This window comes from Hemiscyllium ocellatum, chromosome 30, assembly GCF_020745735.1.
Source record: "Hemiscyllium ocellatum isolate sHemOce1 chromosome 30, sHemOce1.pat.X.cur, whole genome shotgun sequence".
NCBI classification, from domain to species: Eukaryota; Metazoa; Chordata; class Chondrichthyes; order Orectolobiformes; family Hemiscylliidae; genus Hemiscyllium; species Hemiscyllium ocellatum.
This window is the reverse complement of record NC_083430.1, coordinates 29,915,062-29,932,710: the sequence shown is the minus strand read 5'-3', so window position 1 is coordinate 29,932,710 and position 17,649 is coordinate 29,915,062. Positions and strand designations below refer to the sequence as shown.

General features: G+C 40.4%; 1 protein-coding gene across 1 annotated transcript in view; it reads right to left on the bottom strand.

The window, feature by feature from the left end:
- clic4 (chloride intracellular channel 4) overlaps positions 1 to 17,271 on the bottom strand; it is a 144,053-nt gene extending 126,782 nt beyond the window's left edge. Inside the window, exon 1 of the mRNA XM_060847649.1 lies at positions 16,850 to 17,271. Within this exon, the coding sequence (XP_060703632.1) occupies positions 16,850 to 16,918 (69 nt within the window). The 5' untranslated portion in view covers positions 16,919 to 17,271. The remainder of the gene's footprint in view (positions 1 to 16,849) is intronic.
- Between the last annotated feature and the right edge of the window lie 378 nt (positions 17,272 to 17,649).

Here is a 17,649-nt window from a genome sequence, read left to right as displayed (position 1 = left end):
ACATGTATGGAATGAGCTGCCAGAGGAAGTGGTGGAGGCTGGCACAACTGCAACATTTAACAAGCATTTGAATGGGTATATGAATAGGAAGAGTTTAGAGGGATATGGGCCGGGTGCTGGCAGGTGGGACTAGATTGGGTTGGAATATCTGGTCGGCATGGACGGGTTGGATCGAAGCATCTGATACCGTGCTGTACATCTCCATGACTGTATGAGAACAAGGTGCCACAGTTACAATTTGGACAACTTCCAAAAATAGACTTCGGCCTCTCAAACTAAAATGTAACCTCACACATTGTAAATGAGATGTAGTGTGCCAGGTTAACAAACTAATTATCTCTAATTACCAGGCATTAAAAGCTGACTGTCCTCCACATACATTGAGCACCTAGGGTCATCTCCACAACCAAATCCAGGCATCTCGTCAAGCCAAGAACAAATGTATCCGAGCAATCCAGGCGGTAGCGGATGAGAAAGTTGATCACAGCAGCATGGCAGTTTTCCAGGCACAAAGCCTGTGCCTAGCTTTTGGCAATAAAATGGGGTGCACGTACACATAGTCTTTATATAGAAGAGAAAAGAAAAGGGTCAACCGATGCCAAGCTTGAAATAGCAGATTAGGATCGAGTTAGGAGGCCTAGCATCCATACATAACTAGGCTTCCCTGAATGAATGCCCCTCATTAGGACAACTTAATTATTCCAGACAATAATACTGTCTGTAAGAGAATTCCACAGGGGAGGCTGTAAGCAGACTTTCTTAGAAGTCTCTGTAGATGTTTTTTTGTAACAGAATGAAAAAGCAAAACAATTCCCTTTTGTCTAGAAACACTGAGTTAATAAATACTCAGACAAATCCACATCTGCTCCATGACTCATTAACACCCAGGTGATCTGGGACTTATGATTATTTTGTATTTCTGTTTTCCTATACTGCAGTTTTCTCTTCTTACAACGGATCCTGTTTTCTTTCAGATTGATAGAGTTGGAGCAAGCAAGGATGTGTTCTGCTTCCTGGAATTATAACCACACGCTGTGGGATTTGCAGTTTCAAAGCAATTAACAACAGTGTACAAATGCTGCAGACTATCAGTAAAGCACATATGTCACACATCAATTCAACAGGCAATATCAGTCTGGCCATGCTGCCATATTGAAGTGCTTTGGGTGTTGGTATAACAGAAGGTACAAGATCCTGTGCATGGATGGGCACAATTGTACATTATGTTGTTTCTGCTCAAAATGTTGTGACTATCAATTTCTTAAAACAGAAGCAAGCACATTGCAAAGTGTCTAGATCCCTCTTGTCATTTTACTTGTACATTAGCAGGGCTTTCATTCTAACTGCACTATAACTTGACAAAATCACTATCATCTTCAGATTATCAAAGCAGACATTTGTGGACAATTACAGACTCCATAGACATACTGGCTTTAGAGTACCACAGCCATGAATACATATAGCAGTAACCTAATCTTCATGTTGTTTGAAGTCCAGTCATCATAACTAATGAATACACAGCGGAAAGATGTTAAACCAAATACTATAATCAAAATTGAATGTTCATTTAACTATTCTTTCTCCCAGTAAATTTTGCAGCAACTATTTTTTTCACTACACTGTGTCTTGTTTCTCATGTTGAATTAATCTAATTAATTGCATATAATTAAAATGAAATTATTCATAGAACCAAACAAATATATTTTCTGCTCTGCTTCAATAAGTAAATTACCAACTGTTGTAAATGGCCACTAAGTACTTTAAAGGAACTGGCTTGATAGGTTGATCAGTATTATAGGTTAGGTACTGATTACCACTGTCATTTCAGTTTAATTCTTACTTTATCTAATTGTAGTAGCAAAAATAATATATGTTAAAGGATAGCTACTGCTGCTTTTGGAAGGTGCTCATTTCTGCATTTAATATATTGACTACATGGACAATTGCTATGCAGTACATGGCATTCTAAAGAGATTGCTTCCTATTGATCAGAACTCAAGTTAGGTGACTAATGAGAACAAAGTACAAGTTTTAGTTTATGCTTATTTCTGGAGAGGTGAAAGGTCATTCATGACAGATATGTTCTGATTACACTTCCAGACCAGTCTAAAATATATTTTGTGTGCATGAATTTCTTATAAATCTTTGATTTTACATGCTGATGAGTATCTGCACTAAATATTTTGGATGTGCAAGTCATAAATATTTGAAGATTAACTCCCTGTAAGAGTTAGAAGGTTCAATGTGTCCCAGGAGAAAAGCAGATAATCAAAAAATCTTTTGTTTCATATTAACTCATGGAATATGGGTACTTTTAGCTAGGCCAGCATTTGTTGTCCATCCCTAAATGCCTAGAGTGCAGTTAAGGGTCAACCACATGCTGTGGGTCTGGAGTCATATGTAGGCCAGACTGATATAGATGGCAATTTCCTTCCCTAAAAGAAATTAGTGAATTAAATGAGTTTTTCTTATCATCAACTGTGGTCAGGGTCATCATTAGACTCTTAATTCCAGATTTTCATTGAATTCAAATTTCACCATTTGAATGGTGGAATCCAAACCTCAAGAGAAAAACAGAGAATTCTGTGATCCGATGTGAGCCAGAAGAAACAGAGCTCACAGGGATTGAGGGCTGAAACCTCAGGGCTGCAATGCTGTGACATTATCTAATCTAAAGTTCCTGCAAGCAAAACTTCTCACTGCATTACTCAAAGGACATATGAAGACTGAAAACTACAATTATTATCAGGTTTTACTGAGCCTCCATTCCAAGTTCAGCTAGGTGATGCACTATCCCATCAATCATAGTTTTAATATTTTGTTTTTATCTCAACAATGATAAAATTGCAATAATGGTGAGGGGCTCAATTGAGAAAGGAATCTTGCAACAGTCTAATTGTACATGAGATGGGGGGAAACCTAGACCTTTGTTGCCTTAATATATAAGGGATAACTGACTTCTCATCCTTAGTGATTTCAGCTTCTATCTCAATTCACATTTCTCTCTCCATAGGTTTGCTGCTCTCCTGACCTTCATTAGATTCTCTAACTCTTTCTTTTCTCTGCTCTTAATCATTTCCTCAAATTTCTCTGTCCTGTCACTAGCCTCCAACAAGTGCAAGAAACCCATTAGCTTTGTTATTAAGATTCAACAGTGTGATCAGCCTCTGCAACGTTCCTCCCTTTCTGTAGTCCATCAAACCCAGGTTCTTCCAGGGTTGCCTGTAAACCCAACCTTGTTCTAGTCCTGAACAAACACTTTTCTCTAGATTTTCACCTATCTTCCTTGTCATGTCCTAACCAAGCGTGATTGGTCCAAAAGAGACAGCTCCTGCTCCCATGTTTTAATACTGATCTGCTGAACACTCATCTTCCCACCAGATTTTCATGCCAGCTGATATTGTACACGGTTCTCTCGTCTCGAACTGTGCCCCTCTCTCCTTCAAAGTTGCTATGATGTTGCCCTTCTACAAAAGATGTACATTCTCCATCTCCCTATTCCCTACAAACCTTTCCCTCTCCCTTTGCTAATTAAATTCCAAATTATTATTTAATATCCTCGAAAATGTTGTCACCTCCCAAATATGTGCTAATTTTTATCAGAATTCCATCTTTGCATTCTCCAATCAGATTGCGACTCTTCCCTCATCCTGAAATAGCCCAAAGCTGAGAATGGAGTCAATGTGACTGAACCTACTAAATCTTTTAAAATTGATGTTCACACCATACTCTTGGCTGTCCTCCATGTTTCAGCTGATTCTATATCTATCTATCCTGCTCTGGCCAGAGACTCTCAACATTAACCGGATTCTCTGTCCACAGATGCTGTTAGACCTACTGAGCTTCTGCAGCATTCTCTTGTACATACCAGATGATCATTACTGGGAATACATTGAAGAGACAAGTGGATCCCTGACTCCGGTAATTCCAGGGTTTTTGAACAATCAGGGATAAAGTACCATAGAAAGAAAGACAGACATTAGACAAACAGGTTTTGAAGGCACGATGGCAGTCACAAAGGAAGGGGTATCATGTTGTGGTGGATCATGCACAGGGAACCTCACCGAAAGGATGAACCCCACTTCCTTCACACGTTTTCACTTCAGTTGGTGAGAAAGCAGACTCACGTTCGCCTTCCTGCCCACACCAAAGTGGGAGTGTAATATTGAGGTTAATTGGTTTGCTAACAGACTAAGCTACCAGACAAAGACTTTTCTTAAATGGTACATAAACTATTGATTTCAACATCTGCTTACCTATCATATTATGGGAAACTGACATAATGTTCACACCGAGCTCATGACCCTGACATCATCTCACTGGCTTTAACGCATGTGCAAGATGGTAACAGTCCTAACTTACAAATGTAAAAGCAATGTTTTTAAGTCAAAAATGATTCTTCTTTTGGATAGTCCTTACCGGACTCTTTCTCTCCATAGGTGCTGTCAGACCTACTGAGTTTCAAGTCCCCAGGATAATTTTGCTTTTATTTTGGTTCAGTTTTTGTCCAAGGTTCATGAAATACCTTCAGATCCTTTACCAAGTTAGTGGTGCTAAATAAATGCAAGTTTTTTGTTGTTGGTAGCACTTACAGGTACATGAAAAGGTTAAAGATTCCTTTCAAGTTTTGAATTCTGCAAATGATCTGATTCCTTTGAAAGCATGGCGGTCAAAAAAAATGGAAATACAGCCAATCATACTGTGCTATCTTGTGCAAAGACAATGCCTTATTAACAATTGCTTCACATGAGACTGGGTGTACAGCATCTATCAAAAACTTTGGACGATATTCTCCTTTCAATGTTTGATCTATTGTTTCAGTCCCAACCCAGCGGGAATGAGAAATGAGTCAACGAATGCAAATATTGATCCAAATCGATGGCCTGACTTCTGTACATGTGTACAGACTTGCAAGCATATAAAAGGGAGGAAACTCTCTGATTCAGAAAATAAACATTAAAAGCATGATTAAGCCATCTTTCTCTTCAACACCCAGTTTTACACAGTGGAATGAAATCAATCTGATTCTTTACCAAGTACTTTCACACTTCCCTGCAGCACATTGTCCCAAAGGACAGGAAAATATCCCAAAGTGCTGCACAGAGACATAATTAGACATCACCAAATGCGGAGCCATAACAGGAAATATTAGGTGAGGCAATCAAAAGCTTGATTAAAAAGCTGCATTTTAAGAAGAGCCAAGATTAGCAGAGAGGGAAATACATAGTGACAGCTGAGTTTTTAAAAGGGTATTCAACATCATGGGTGGGTCATAGAAGGAAAATAACATTAGATTAAGAGGCAGGGATCGGTTTTGCAACGTGGAAGAACTGCACAGTTAAGGGCGGGATAAGCAATGAATGGGTTTTAATATGGAGGATGAGAATTTTATATTGGAGCCAATAATTGTAAAAGGAGAAGACAATGTAGACCTGATGGTGAGATGGGGCTTGGACCAGGTGAGGATCTATTTAGCAGAGTTTTAGATGAGTTGATGAACAAACAGTGGAAAAAGGGAACCCGGCAAGGGACGTGTAATAGAGATAACAAGGCCATGGATGAACGTGGTAGGAGGTAGCAGAATAGGTTATGGAGGTAAAACGGTGTTCACGGTGGTGGGTAGGATGTGGTACTGGACTTCAGATTTAATGAGATACTGAAGAAGTGTGAAAAAAATTGGATGAGCCTTAGGCAGAGGACTGGGAAGTGGGTACACAAGGTGTTGAAGGCTAGACTGAAAATAATTGCCTCTGTCTGCACAACTCTGATGAAGGAATGTACTGGGATTCTCCTGCTCCTCAGATGCTGCCTGAGCAACTGCGCTTTTCCAGCTCCACACTTTTCGACTCTGATCTCCAGTATCTGAAGTCTCACTTTCTCCCATTCTTCATAAATTGTCCACCCTAATCCAACACCAGCATCTTCACATCATACTTCATAAAATGCAATCAAAATGGAAAGTAAGCACACGGCATTTTGAGTCTGATTAATTTGGTCTCTTGTCCTCTTTAAAAGATGCAAACACACGCAATTAAGTATGATCAAGTATCTGTGTTCGCTCCAAAGACAGGTCCTTGGCTCATTATCTACTGGTATCTTCATCCTAATCTGTTTTCTTGGCAGATCTTTTCAGTGATGGATTACCATTGCCTTTCAGTCTTAGGGGCAGAACAAGGAGGCAGATATCACACCATCCCCTGCAAGACGGGATTTAAACCTATACTTTTGACGTTATTCTTAGCTACAAGTCAGTCAGTTAAGCTAACCAGCCTCCATTGAATTATGTATCACATATAAATATTGATTTATTTGTCTCCTTCATAAAGAATTAAATTCAATCAAATCAGTAATAATTAAACAATTTGTCAAATGATGAAATATTTTCTTTCCCTGTTGCTTTTGGATGCAATTAGGTTTTTGAAAGTTGTACCTTCCTTTAAACAAAGATGCTTATTTAAAAAGTCTAGTTCTTTTGCAGACTTATGGAAATACTTTACATGTTGCCAAATAAATGCAAGATGTCAATAGACGGAGTTTCCCATCAGTGTTCTCTATTATCAACAGGAGTACAATGCCTTTCTTAATGGATTTCCCCAACTAGAGAGTGTTCTGGTTGCAATATACACTTCAAACATAACAAGATCACTAAATGCAGAAAACAAAGCCACTTTAAAAAAACAGTTTCCATCCCCACCTGAAGGCACTGATATTTTGTTGGAATTATTTTGTTGAAATATCTAATATCTGATCCTAATGGTCCTTTGTGTTTGAGTTTGTCAGCATGTGCTATATGGTAATGCCACTAAATTAGTAACCTGGAGGCTTGCAGTCTAATACTTTGGTGGCATAGGTTCAATTCCCAACACACCAGCTGGTGGAATTTAAATTCAATTAATAAATCTGGAATATAAAATTAGATTCAGTAATGGTAACTGAGAAACTATCGTCTGTTGTAAAAATTCAACTGATTCACCAATTCCTTCGAGAGGGAAATCTGCCATTCCTATGTGACTCAATACTCACAGATATGGGGTTGCCTGTTAACAAGGTCAGTAGCAACACCCTCACTTGAAGTACAATTAGAATGGGCACCAATTGTTGTCCATGCTAGAACATCTTCATTTATGAAAGAATAAATTTTTTAAAATGTTGATATGCTGCTAGACCATATTAGAACCAACCATCCTGGCCAAACATCCACCAACCCAAATCCAGGAAAGCTGCAAAATCTCACTCAGTTGATACTTTCTCCCTTAGTGCACAGCTATTCAAAGACCCGGCCACGTGAAGTTAATTGCAGCATTGTTGCTGCTGTCCAGGCCAAGATCAACTGAACTCTACATAGACTGCGGTTCAAACCTGAGTCTCCCCGACCTGACGGCTTCATTGTTCAGTAGGTAAATATGCTGACACACCAATGGCTGGCTCACTGTCACTTTAACCAAAAATAGATTACACAACAAGGTTACCTGCAGCAATATGATATTATCCACTACCTTTCAATAACTGTTTACACGATGACTGAACCATCACGTTTTAGAGTCCAACAAGCAGCTGGATGTAAGCTTCAGATCACTGCCACTGATCCATAAACATCATGAATTACCAAAATCACCCACGAATCACAGTTTTAATTAATCCAGTTAAATAATGGGACTAGATCCCTTGAATTAATAATGTATGTCCACATGGGAACAAGTGAGTAGTCATGTGCACACATGCATACAATGAACCTGAACTTCTTCTGTTTTTTCAATTACCAGCTATTCAAAGAATTAAATATTTGCTTCAGGGAACACAGTCATCATACATCTATTAGGCTACCTGAGGATAATAGTTGCTGAATAGAGATTAAAGGGCTGCTGTCACCATGGCAAAGTCCTGCAGGCACTGTACCCAGATCCATGCACAGTCTAAGGCAATGGTGCAGTTAATAACAATAATGTATGCTGCTGCCACATCTAGGAGGTGGAAATCATTGATTTTTTTTAAGACTTTTTAATGAAAATCAAGATTCAAGTTCAAATTATACTTCAATAAACCTGGTATTACATTGGACACTGTGTCCAATCTCAAAACAAAAAGCAACGTAGCATGATATGAAAAGAAAGGCTTGCACTTTCCTGACCAACGGATATCGCAAGCATGTTAAAGCCAATGAAGATTTTTTTTCACATTTACTCAATATTGTCATGTCGAAAATGCAGTAGCCAATCTGCACTGAGCATAGTCTCACAAACAGCAATGTGGTCATTTGTTTTGTGGTGTTGATTGAGGGCTATGTATCGGCCAGGATGTCACAATAACTCTCTTCACTCTTTTACAAACTATGAAGAAAAAAATCACGTTTCGTTCCAGGTAAACAGACAGATGGGGCCTTAGCTTAACATATCATCCATAAGGAAGGACCTCTGACAGTTCAGCACTCCCTTAGTCCTGTACTGGTGTTACAACTTTCATTTTTGAGCTCAAATTCTGAAGATAGACTTGAACATAGAACCTTTTCTGACTCAACAGCAAGACTGCTATTATCATCGTAACAAGAATTGAATGGTTATCCCCTCTCCCTTTATCACAGTTTTAATTAATCCAGTTAAATAATGGGACTGAATCCCTTGAGCATTCACATTCACCTAGTTGAAATAAAGTAATACTCAAAACTTCTGTTTACCTATATTTTGGAGGGATTTGCACAGCACAAAGGTTGCTACGGTTGATCTTTACATATTGGAATAACCAGAATAGTCCCATTTGCTGTGGACCAACTCCTGGTGGATTTGCACGTTCTGAGGAAGGGTCATTGAACGTAAAACATTAACTCTGATTTTTCTCCACAGATGCTGCCAGACCCGCTGAGCTTTTCCAGCAATTTTTATTTTTGTATCTGATTTACAGCACCCACAGTTTTTTCAGTGTTTACCAAAAGGGTATCATGGCCACAGTTTGATCACTCAATCAAAATTTAAAAAAAGGAAAAGTCTGTTATCCAGGTCACATCTGCTGATCTTTCTATTATAATCTTTCTTGGCAACACTTGAATAAAAATTTAGTGACTGTGAATTGTTTTCTTTAAAGTGAACAACAATAGTTTTCTGAATTACTGCCAAGAGTAAAATCTAAACCATTCCAATCTGACCTGATGACAATGAATTCCTATTTGAATAATGACAGCTCGGAGTAGTTTACAAAATGAGCCAAAGTGACTGGAATCTGGCACAGAACAAAAGCAGGTGAGCTTTCTGGACAGAACATTCAGAATTCTACACTGTCACTTTGGAGAGATTCAGGCATCTCAATCTACATGTGTCCTGAACACACATAATTCATCCTGGGAGATGCTGGATGGCAAGAAACGCTGAGTTGCTTTGTCAAAAGGCAATCACATGCATCTCTGGAACAATAATCAAACTGAATAAAGAGGCAGCAAACCTTTCAATCATGGGGGTAACATTGTTAAACTAACCTTTCTATTTAAAAAAATCCAACAGAACTACAAATGCTGTATAAATCAGAAACAAAAACCGAAATTGCTGGAAAAGCTGAGCAGCCAGGCACACTCAGTGAAGAGAAATCAGAGTGAATATTTCAGGTCCGGTGACTGACTCGGATGTCTCTTCACAGATGCTGCCAGACCTGCTAAGCTTTTGGATACCATTTTTACGGGGCCTTGAGATCTTGTTTGGATAATCCGAAATTCGGATAATTGATGTTCAGATATCCAAAGTTGTTCTGTACTGTGTTTTCTCTTTCTATCTCTGAAATCTTCATCAAATGATTCAGATTTGACCAGATCCTACAGAAGGTATTAGCCATTTAAGGGCCTTTGATGAGTTAACCCTTGTTCCTTTCAGACTCGAAAATTGGGCGAAGAAATTCTGAAACTTGCAAAACAGTGTCCATGGCACTTTGAAAGCACTAAGTTGCTCTAAGAAGTGAACAGCTACCCACGTCATCTTGAAGCATTTTGCGAATCCGAATTACTGTTACTTTGAGTACTAGATCACTTCAAATGAGTATCATGTTACAATCTAGTTGCCTTTATATTATAAAATCAATTGCATAACAAATTTCCAAACTACAAAGCAGGATAAATAAATCAGCAAGAAACATGAATTTCTTTGCAAATGGTATTACTGAACTAAAAGCATGGAACTCAAATTGTTTCAGTTTTTTCTCATGGTGCAGAAAGCTCACAGATTACCAAATTTAAATATGGTCACTAGAATTTTCTTTAGATGTGAATTGGCCAAATGACTAGACTATTAAAGTGCCATCTGTTTTAGATTGGACTCCAAAAATATAAAATGCACAAGCTGTGAAAACTGCCATACGTAGTTTAAATGTTTAACCTCCGGGCTGCATATTATTATCATTTCCTGTGCAGTAAAAGCCTCTTAAAACAGGGCTTCCATTTTTGTAATGTCTGTGCAAAGGTTTACTCCCAAATATTTCAACATGCACCATGAAGCCTCAAATACGCTAGCTTTCAATGCTGGCAAACAGCCAGTTTCAATCAAGCTCACAGTATAAGCACAAACCCCTCCTTCTACAGGTCCTAATTAAAGATCTACATTGATAGATGGAAGCTTAGATGTCAAAAATTTTGACACCAATTTACACAACATATTTAAAATGTGCAAATTTTGCTCTGTTCTACAATGGCAGGGATTGCAATGAAAATGCTACAAAACCCTGCTCAGAATAGAAAAGAACAATTTTGTAACGAACAAGAGTATGGAAAGATGAGAGCTATTAATATTTCTGCAGCAGCAGTTTTTAAAACGACATTTACATTTTATATATTTTCAGGTCTCATTATTTTTCACTTCTTTTGAAAAGTATTATATTTCTACTTACTGATCTTTCCACCTTTACTTCACCATCTCATGCCTGACAGGATCTTTTAATTTTTCACCAAGATTCAATGCCCTTGAGTCTCCTTTCACCTGTGAATGTGCTCAGTCTCTGCCCGCAGAAAGATGTGGCATTTTCTCCCATTTGCACTGCACGAGTCAGTATAATTTTAAAAGTACATATTTCAAGATCTACTGAAATCCTTCAGTCGTAATTCAGATTTTGAGTTCGGGTTTTATTTTTGAAGAGTAAATTCGTATTTATATGACATCTCTCATGGTTATAAGATACCCCAATGTGTTTTAACAATGAAATACACTTGACATGTAATCATCTCTTGTAACATGGCAACATGGCAGCTAATTTACATACAGTTAAAGTCCCACAAACAGCAACATAAAAAGAAATGGATATTCTATTTTGATTGGCTTGGTTATTGAATCATTGTTGGTCTGGACACTTGAGGAAACTCCCATGCTTTGCAAATATCTGTAATGCCGAGAGATCTTTTACATCCACCTGAGTAGGCAGATATCGTGTCAGCTGACATTAACAGTAACTGTGGCAAGGCCAAGACAATATTGACATGCCTGTGACAAGTAGAACAAAAATTAAAAATCAAGAAAGTGACACATCAGTGAAAATGTATTGGGCCAGTATTTGAAGTACGTGCAGTTCCCTTGCTATTTATGAATTTTCAAGGCTGCAGTGCTTTTATCATTACAATTTTTATTCTCCTCAAAAAAAATGGAAAACAAGGAGCTAAATTCAAAGGATGCATATTTGTGTTTAATGTATGTACTGACGACACAAAGGTAATACAGATTATTCATTAGTATGCAGACATGTTGCCCAGTCTCCCTAATCAATAAAGTACATTTTAAACTTTGATAAGTAGCCATTTCTAAAGTGATGTTGAAGGTCATGAATATAAATCTCATACTTATTCATTCAGATTTATGTTAGTCTTGTTATTCTGAATGGACTTCAGTTAGGGAAGTGACAAGATGAATTTCAAATTTCTCGCTCTCATTACTTTTGATTAAACACAATGAAGGGAATTCAGTCAGTTTGACAAGAACCTCTAATATTCTTTTGTTAATAAAATAGTAAGTTAGAGATTTAATATTTTAAATGCACTTTAAATCATGGCGCCCTCCCCATCCAATACTTACTTTTAAAATGAATATACTGAGCACTACTTTACCTCGGATTTGCAAGGTTGACACTATCCTTTTTAAATCAATGAGATTTCTTCAGTCTGTGAATGGTTATTAAAGGCTTATTTTCTTTTAATATTACAATTTTATTTACTCAAGATACAATAAAATCTCAAAGTACTTTAAAGGATGGTTTAAGGCTTTCAGTCAGTCATTGGTTGCTGGGATGAAGGAGCGAAGTAAAGGGAACCAAAAGAGGAAATCTCAGAAGACAGAGAGGGAGCATCTGAAAGCAAACTATTTGACGGTGAACCAGTTGGAATGCAGCCTAAATGATTAGTGATGTCAACAAGCACTGCCTTAACTTGCTGGCTGTCTATACCAAGCTAGGACACTGTGAGCTCATCCAAACTTTGAAAAAGATGAATACAGTACCTTGAAGTCACTTTCTGGGAAATGTAAGTCAGTCAGTCAGTCAAACAGAGAATATATATGGAGCTCCAAGACTTTTAAAAGAAGAAGAGAGCTGAAGTAGTTTTCCAAATGAATTGTCATTTGTGAACATTTGGCATGAGATAGTTGGCTTTAAGAGCATTAAACTGGGCATTGAAGGGACAATAACGTGCACAAGGGTTCCAGCTGCAGCAGAGAAAAGGGAGAGACTTGGAATCAGTTGCAGAGGTGGATATATAGCAGCACTCTTTCCACTACATTAGAAGATCATAGGCTGAAGCTTGAACGTACAGTCTAATATATCTGTGAAGTAAATAATAAAGAGGTACTATATTATCTGAGGTGCCAGCTATCAGATGAGATGTAAATCTGAGGTCCTATCTTCCTACTCCAATACAAAAAAATCCATCACATTATAGTCAAAGTTCCTCTTCCTGACTTGGAAAACATCCCTTCCTCGAACTACCAGCAAATAACAGCGGCAATGGACAATGGGACAAGGGGCTGCATTCTGTCAGCAACAGCCAACTAATGGCTGATAGTCTTTTTTTAAGACACATGTGCACAAATCTTTATTCAGTTTCCACCACCAGGAAGAAAGGAAACACCTGGGTGGCCAGTGACAAACAGTGCCCTTCACATCAAAGGGCAATGCTGTGAGCTCAAACAGTGAAGGGGAGGGCAGGGGTTAAATCAAAATAGAATTGGACGGGGAAATAATACACTCCACTCCCCGCGGCGCCCACCTCTCCCTGAGGGACTCCAGGATGTTGGTGGATACCGTGAGCTCCTTTTCCAGAGACACCTGGGCTCTAACGTAACCACGGAAGAGGGGCTGCTAGTTTTATTAAAGACAATCACCCAGGTCCAGGAGTTGCTGGTCAATCATAGGTCTATCAGCTCAGCAGCACTACTGGGAATGGTGGTCACCATTAGGACTACACCTAGGAGGAGGAGAGTGCAGTGCCGAACATGCATCACCGTAACTTTTGGTGGACAGAGTCAAAACCTGGAGAGTTGGGGGAGGTGACAGGATTACTTGGTCAGGACAGGCAGTAGGGATTGGCCCTTCTTTGGGCCAAAAAGCCCCATTTTCTCCACCACTGTCTGTCTATCAGGAGACCACCCAGGATTACCTGCCAGTCTCTTTACAGCAACCAGGAGAGAGGACTGCAGATGCTGGAGATGAAAGTCAAGAAATGTGGAGCTGGAAAAGCACAGCAGTTCAGCCAGCATCCGAGGAGCAGGAGAGTCAATGTTTAGGGTATAAGTCCTTCATCAGGAATGGGGGGGCAGTGAAGGGGGCTGAGAGAAAAATAGGAGGGTGGGGGATGGAGATGAAGTAGCTGTGAAGGCGATAGGTTGATGCAGGTGCGGACTGACGGTGATATGTCGGAGGGGAGGGTGGAGTGGATGGCTGGGAAGGATGATGGACAAGTGGGACAGTTCAAGAGGGTGGTGTCGAGTTGGATCTGGGATGAGATGGGGGAAGGGGAGATAAAGGAAACTGGTGAAGTCGACATTGATGCCGTGTGGTTGGAGGATCCAGAGGTGGAAGATGAGATGTTCTTCCTCCCGGCGTCAGCTGGCTTGGATTTGGCGGCGGAGGAACCCCAGGGTTGGCATGCACTTGGCGGAGTGTGGGGGGGGGGGGGGGGGGAAGGTAGTTGAATTGGCCAGCCACAGGGTGATGGGGTTGTTTGGTGCATATGTCTCAGAGATAGTCTCTGAAACATTCCGCAAGTTGGTGTCCTGTATCCCCAAATGTAGAGGAGACCACAGCAAGAGCAATGGACCCAGTAGATGAGGGTTTGGATGTGCAGGAAAATCCCTGCTGGATGTGGAAGGATCCTTTGTGGCCTTGGATGGAGGTGAAGGGAGCAAGTGTGGGAGGGCAGCTTCCCTTGCCACCGCAGGAGGTGTAAAAGCTGCAACCACACCGCTGCTCACCTCCATCCACGGCCCCAAAGGATCCTTCCACATCAGGCAGAGATTCTCCTGCACATCCAAACCCTCATCTACTCTGTCTGTTGCTCTCGATGTGGTGTCCTGTGCATTGGAGAGACAGGACACCAACTTGCAGAATGTTTCAGAGAACATCACTGGGACACACACCAAACAAACCCATCACCCTGTGGCTGACCACTTCAATTCCCTCTCCCACTCCACCAAGGACATGCCAGTCTTGGATCTCCTCCACTGCCATATCCAAGGCAGCTGACGCCTGGAGGAAGAACGTCTCATCTTCCACATGCGACCCGCTAACCACACGGGACCAATGTCAACTTCATAAGTTTCTTCATCTCCCCTCCCCCAACCTCATCCCAGATCCCACCCCCCAACTTGGCACTGCCTTCTTGAACTGTCCTCCCGGTCCATCTTCTTTCCCAGTTATCCATTCCACCTTCCCCTCTGACCTATCACAATCACCCCTCATCTGCATCTACATATCACCTTCCCACCTACCCTACCTCCACCCTCGTATTTATCTCTCAGCCCCCTTCCCCCCCCACACATTTCTGATGCCTGAAATGTCAAGTCTCTTTCCACCCCACCACACCCATATCCTCCCCCCTCCCCCATCCTGTTGTGGAGGCCAGTGGGAGGCAGAGAAAAGCCCTTAATTATTTCAATTAGTTTTGGATGTAGGTTTGCTCACCCTACATCTTCAGTGGGCCTCAGGCAAAGATGTTACCTAGTATGGTGATGAAACATCTGGAAATGAACCTTCCAGCTCAGTGAGCAAACCTACATCCAAAACCTCAACCTGAGCTACCAATCTTCTCAAAACTATTTCAATTAGTCTCTGGATGGGAGGGCAAACCACCTACCATTGGTAGATGGCATGGTTGTGAGTAGATGGTATTCATTCTAACTGTTAACTCCCCTTGTCATTTTATGGATCTATCTCCCCACCAGTCCTACTTACCCCTTAGTCTCATATACAACAGAGGCCCTAACTGCTGGATTATTTTTATTCCTTTGTTGCTTATGAAAGCTTGCTGTGCAGAAATCTTCTGCCACGTTGCGTCACAAGACACTAAACCTGGCCCCCCACGTGTGCCAACATCATCCCTCATTGGTTGCAAAGGGCTGTGGGACATCCCGGTGATGTTAGAAGGTACAACAATAATCAATGCGAATAAGTCAATAGTCATTGCAACCAGATCTGACCTCACCTTATGCTCACAAATGCACAGTGGGAACTGGATGGATCAGGAATAAAAACAAAACCTATCTAGATTCCCCTTTCTGTGCCAGTTAATCAGATATTTCCCAATGACTTAGACGAGCTCAGGCCACATGATTCATTCGCCGGCCAATAGATACATCACTGAACCATGGAGCAGTTAGTTAACGGGAGTGGATTTAGTGGTGTGTGTGGACTGTTACGTGTAATCACTCGGATACTTCCGTTAGTTTCCCAGATAAACTGCTTTCCTTCGGCAGGCCACACGGATCATGATTCACGAAGAACTTCGTGATCCAACTTATTTCAGGTGAAAACAAAAAAACTTCTTTAAAAAACTGCTTAGGGGGTGGAAAAGAATCTACCGTTTTGCTTATGACCGCCCTATGAATGGTAATTTGGGTGCACCCTTCTATCATAAACCACACCCAAAACTCTCTCAGACAATATAAATATTAAAATATTTCTTTGCTGAGATAATGTAATCTGAAGTCATAGCCTGGGTATATGGAAGCGGTTAACACAGGGCATTTTCTGTGGTTACTGAGTGGATCAATTCATACCTACCACAGGAAAACTGCTTCGTTTTCACACCTTTTCAGTTGGTCTAAGATTGATCTTAGCTGGCTTCAGTTGTGGAAAAGGAATTCTGGCGAATGGGGAGTGGTCTTATGTCACCAATGACTTTTGTTTCCACAAAGCGGGAACAAGTTTCCGAGCCAGTGCCTGAATTACTCTTAAAACAACGAGTTCCAAACACTACTTTACACAAAAAGAAACTGTCACAAAGGCACTCGTGCTCTCTCTAAATGTCGATATGAATTGGCAGCGGTGGAGAAATGCATTAAAAAATATTCACTGCCCAGCAACTGTTTCGCGTACGCTCGAGAATATCACACAACTGTAACAAAGCATGAAAGCAACACGAAGCAGACCAGGAATAGAACTAAATTCAAACTCTTAACCGGTTTAGTACAAAACGTTATACTTTGGAACACAGTTCTATCTTTTTCATACACAACTACCTCGAGTCAGTTGTTCAGCGGTTTAATAGGAATCAGCTTTACTTTAATATAGAAATGGATTTATTCTGGTGAGAAAAAGCAATGAGCACAAGCAGAGCCAAATGCCTGTCAGACAGCTGTCTGCTGGCTGTTTCTGGAATAAAGAGTCAGATTCTGGCAAATCCTACCTTAACAAACAACTCTATCAAAGGATCCTTGTGTGCGTCCACTCCATTCTGTGGGGTCGAGAGAGCCATGATGCAGCAACTTCAAGATTTCCAATAGTCCACTGATTCGGACTTTCCTCCCAAGTTTACAGATTTGCTCCTTTTCTCTGTCTCAATTCACAGCAGCTGCTACAAATCTTTCTGAAGCGGAGAAGAGATTCCTTCTTGCTTTTCTGAGCCTGTTCAAACAGTGTTGTTCTTCGTGTGTCTGCCTGTAGTAATATGAGTCAGTCAGTCAGTCACGCTCTCTCTCTCCCTCTGTCTGTTCAGTGAGATGCTTTCTTTAGCCACGTCCTGGGGAACTGGGTGGCGAAGTCTGGAGCTGAGCAGTTTCCTCTGCTCACTCTACATGGTCATTGTGTGGAGCACAAAATCGCTGAGAGAAAAAAAAGCAGCTGGAATATTTAAAGCCGATGATGTCATGCAGTATAAGGACGGGAGGAACAGGACAGGCCTGTGGAGAGCGTCAAAGCACAAAGCAGGAACAGCCAACAAATCAGATAGAGCTAGACCAAAAATGTAGAAGTCTGGGTTTTACCTAAAGTTACCCACTGTAATTACACTTTAGCTTGCGGATTAGAGCGAGTCTAAGATGTCAGGGAGCTGGGAAAATCCCGTATTACAATGTAAAAATGTAATCTCTCATCACATATTTTTAAATCAGCTAACAAGTAGAGTTTTTTTACACACATAATCCTTTGCTTCTTTTGTGTAGTAATTTAATTCTTCTGATTTGCAGTGTTTGTCTTTGTTAAATACAC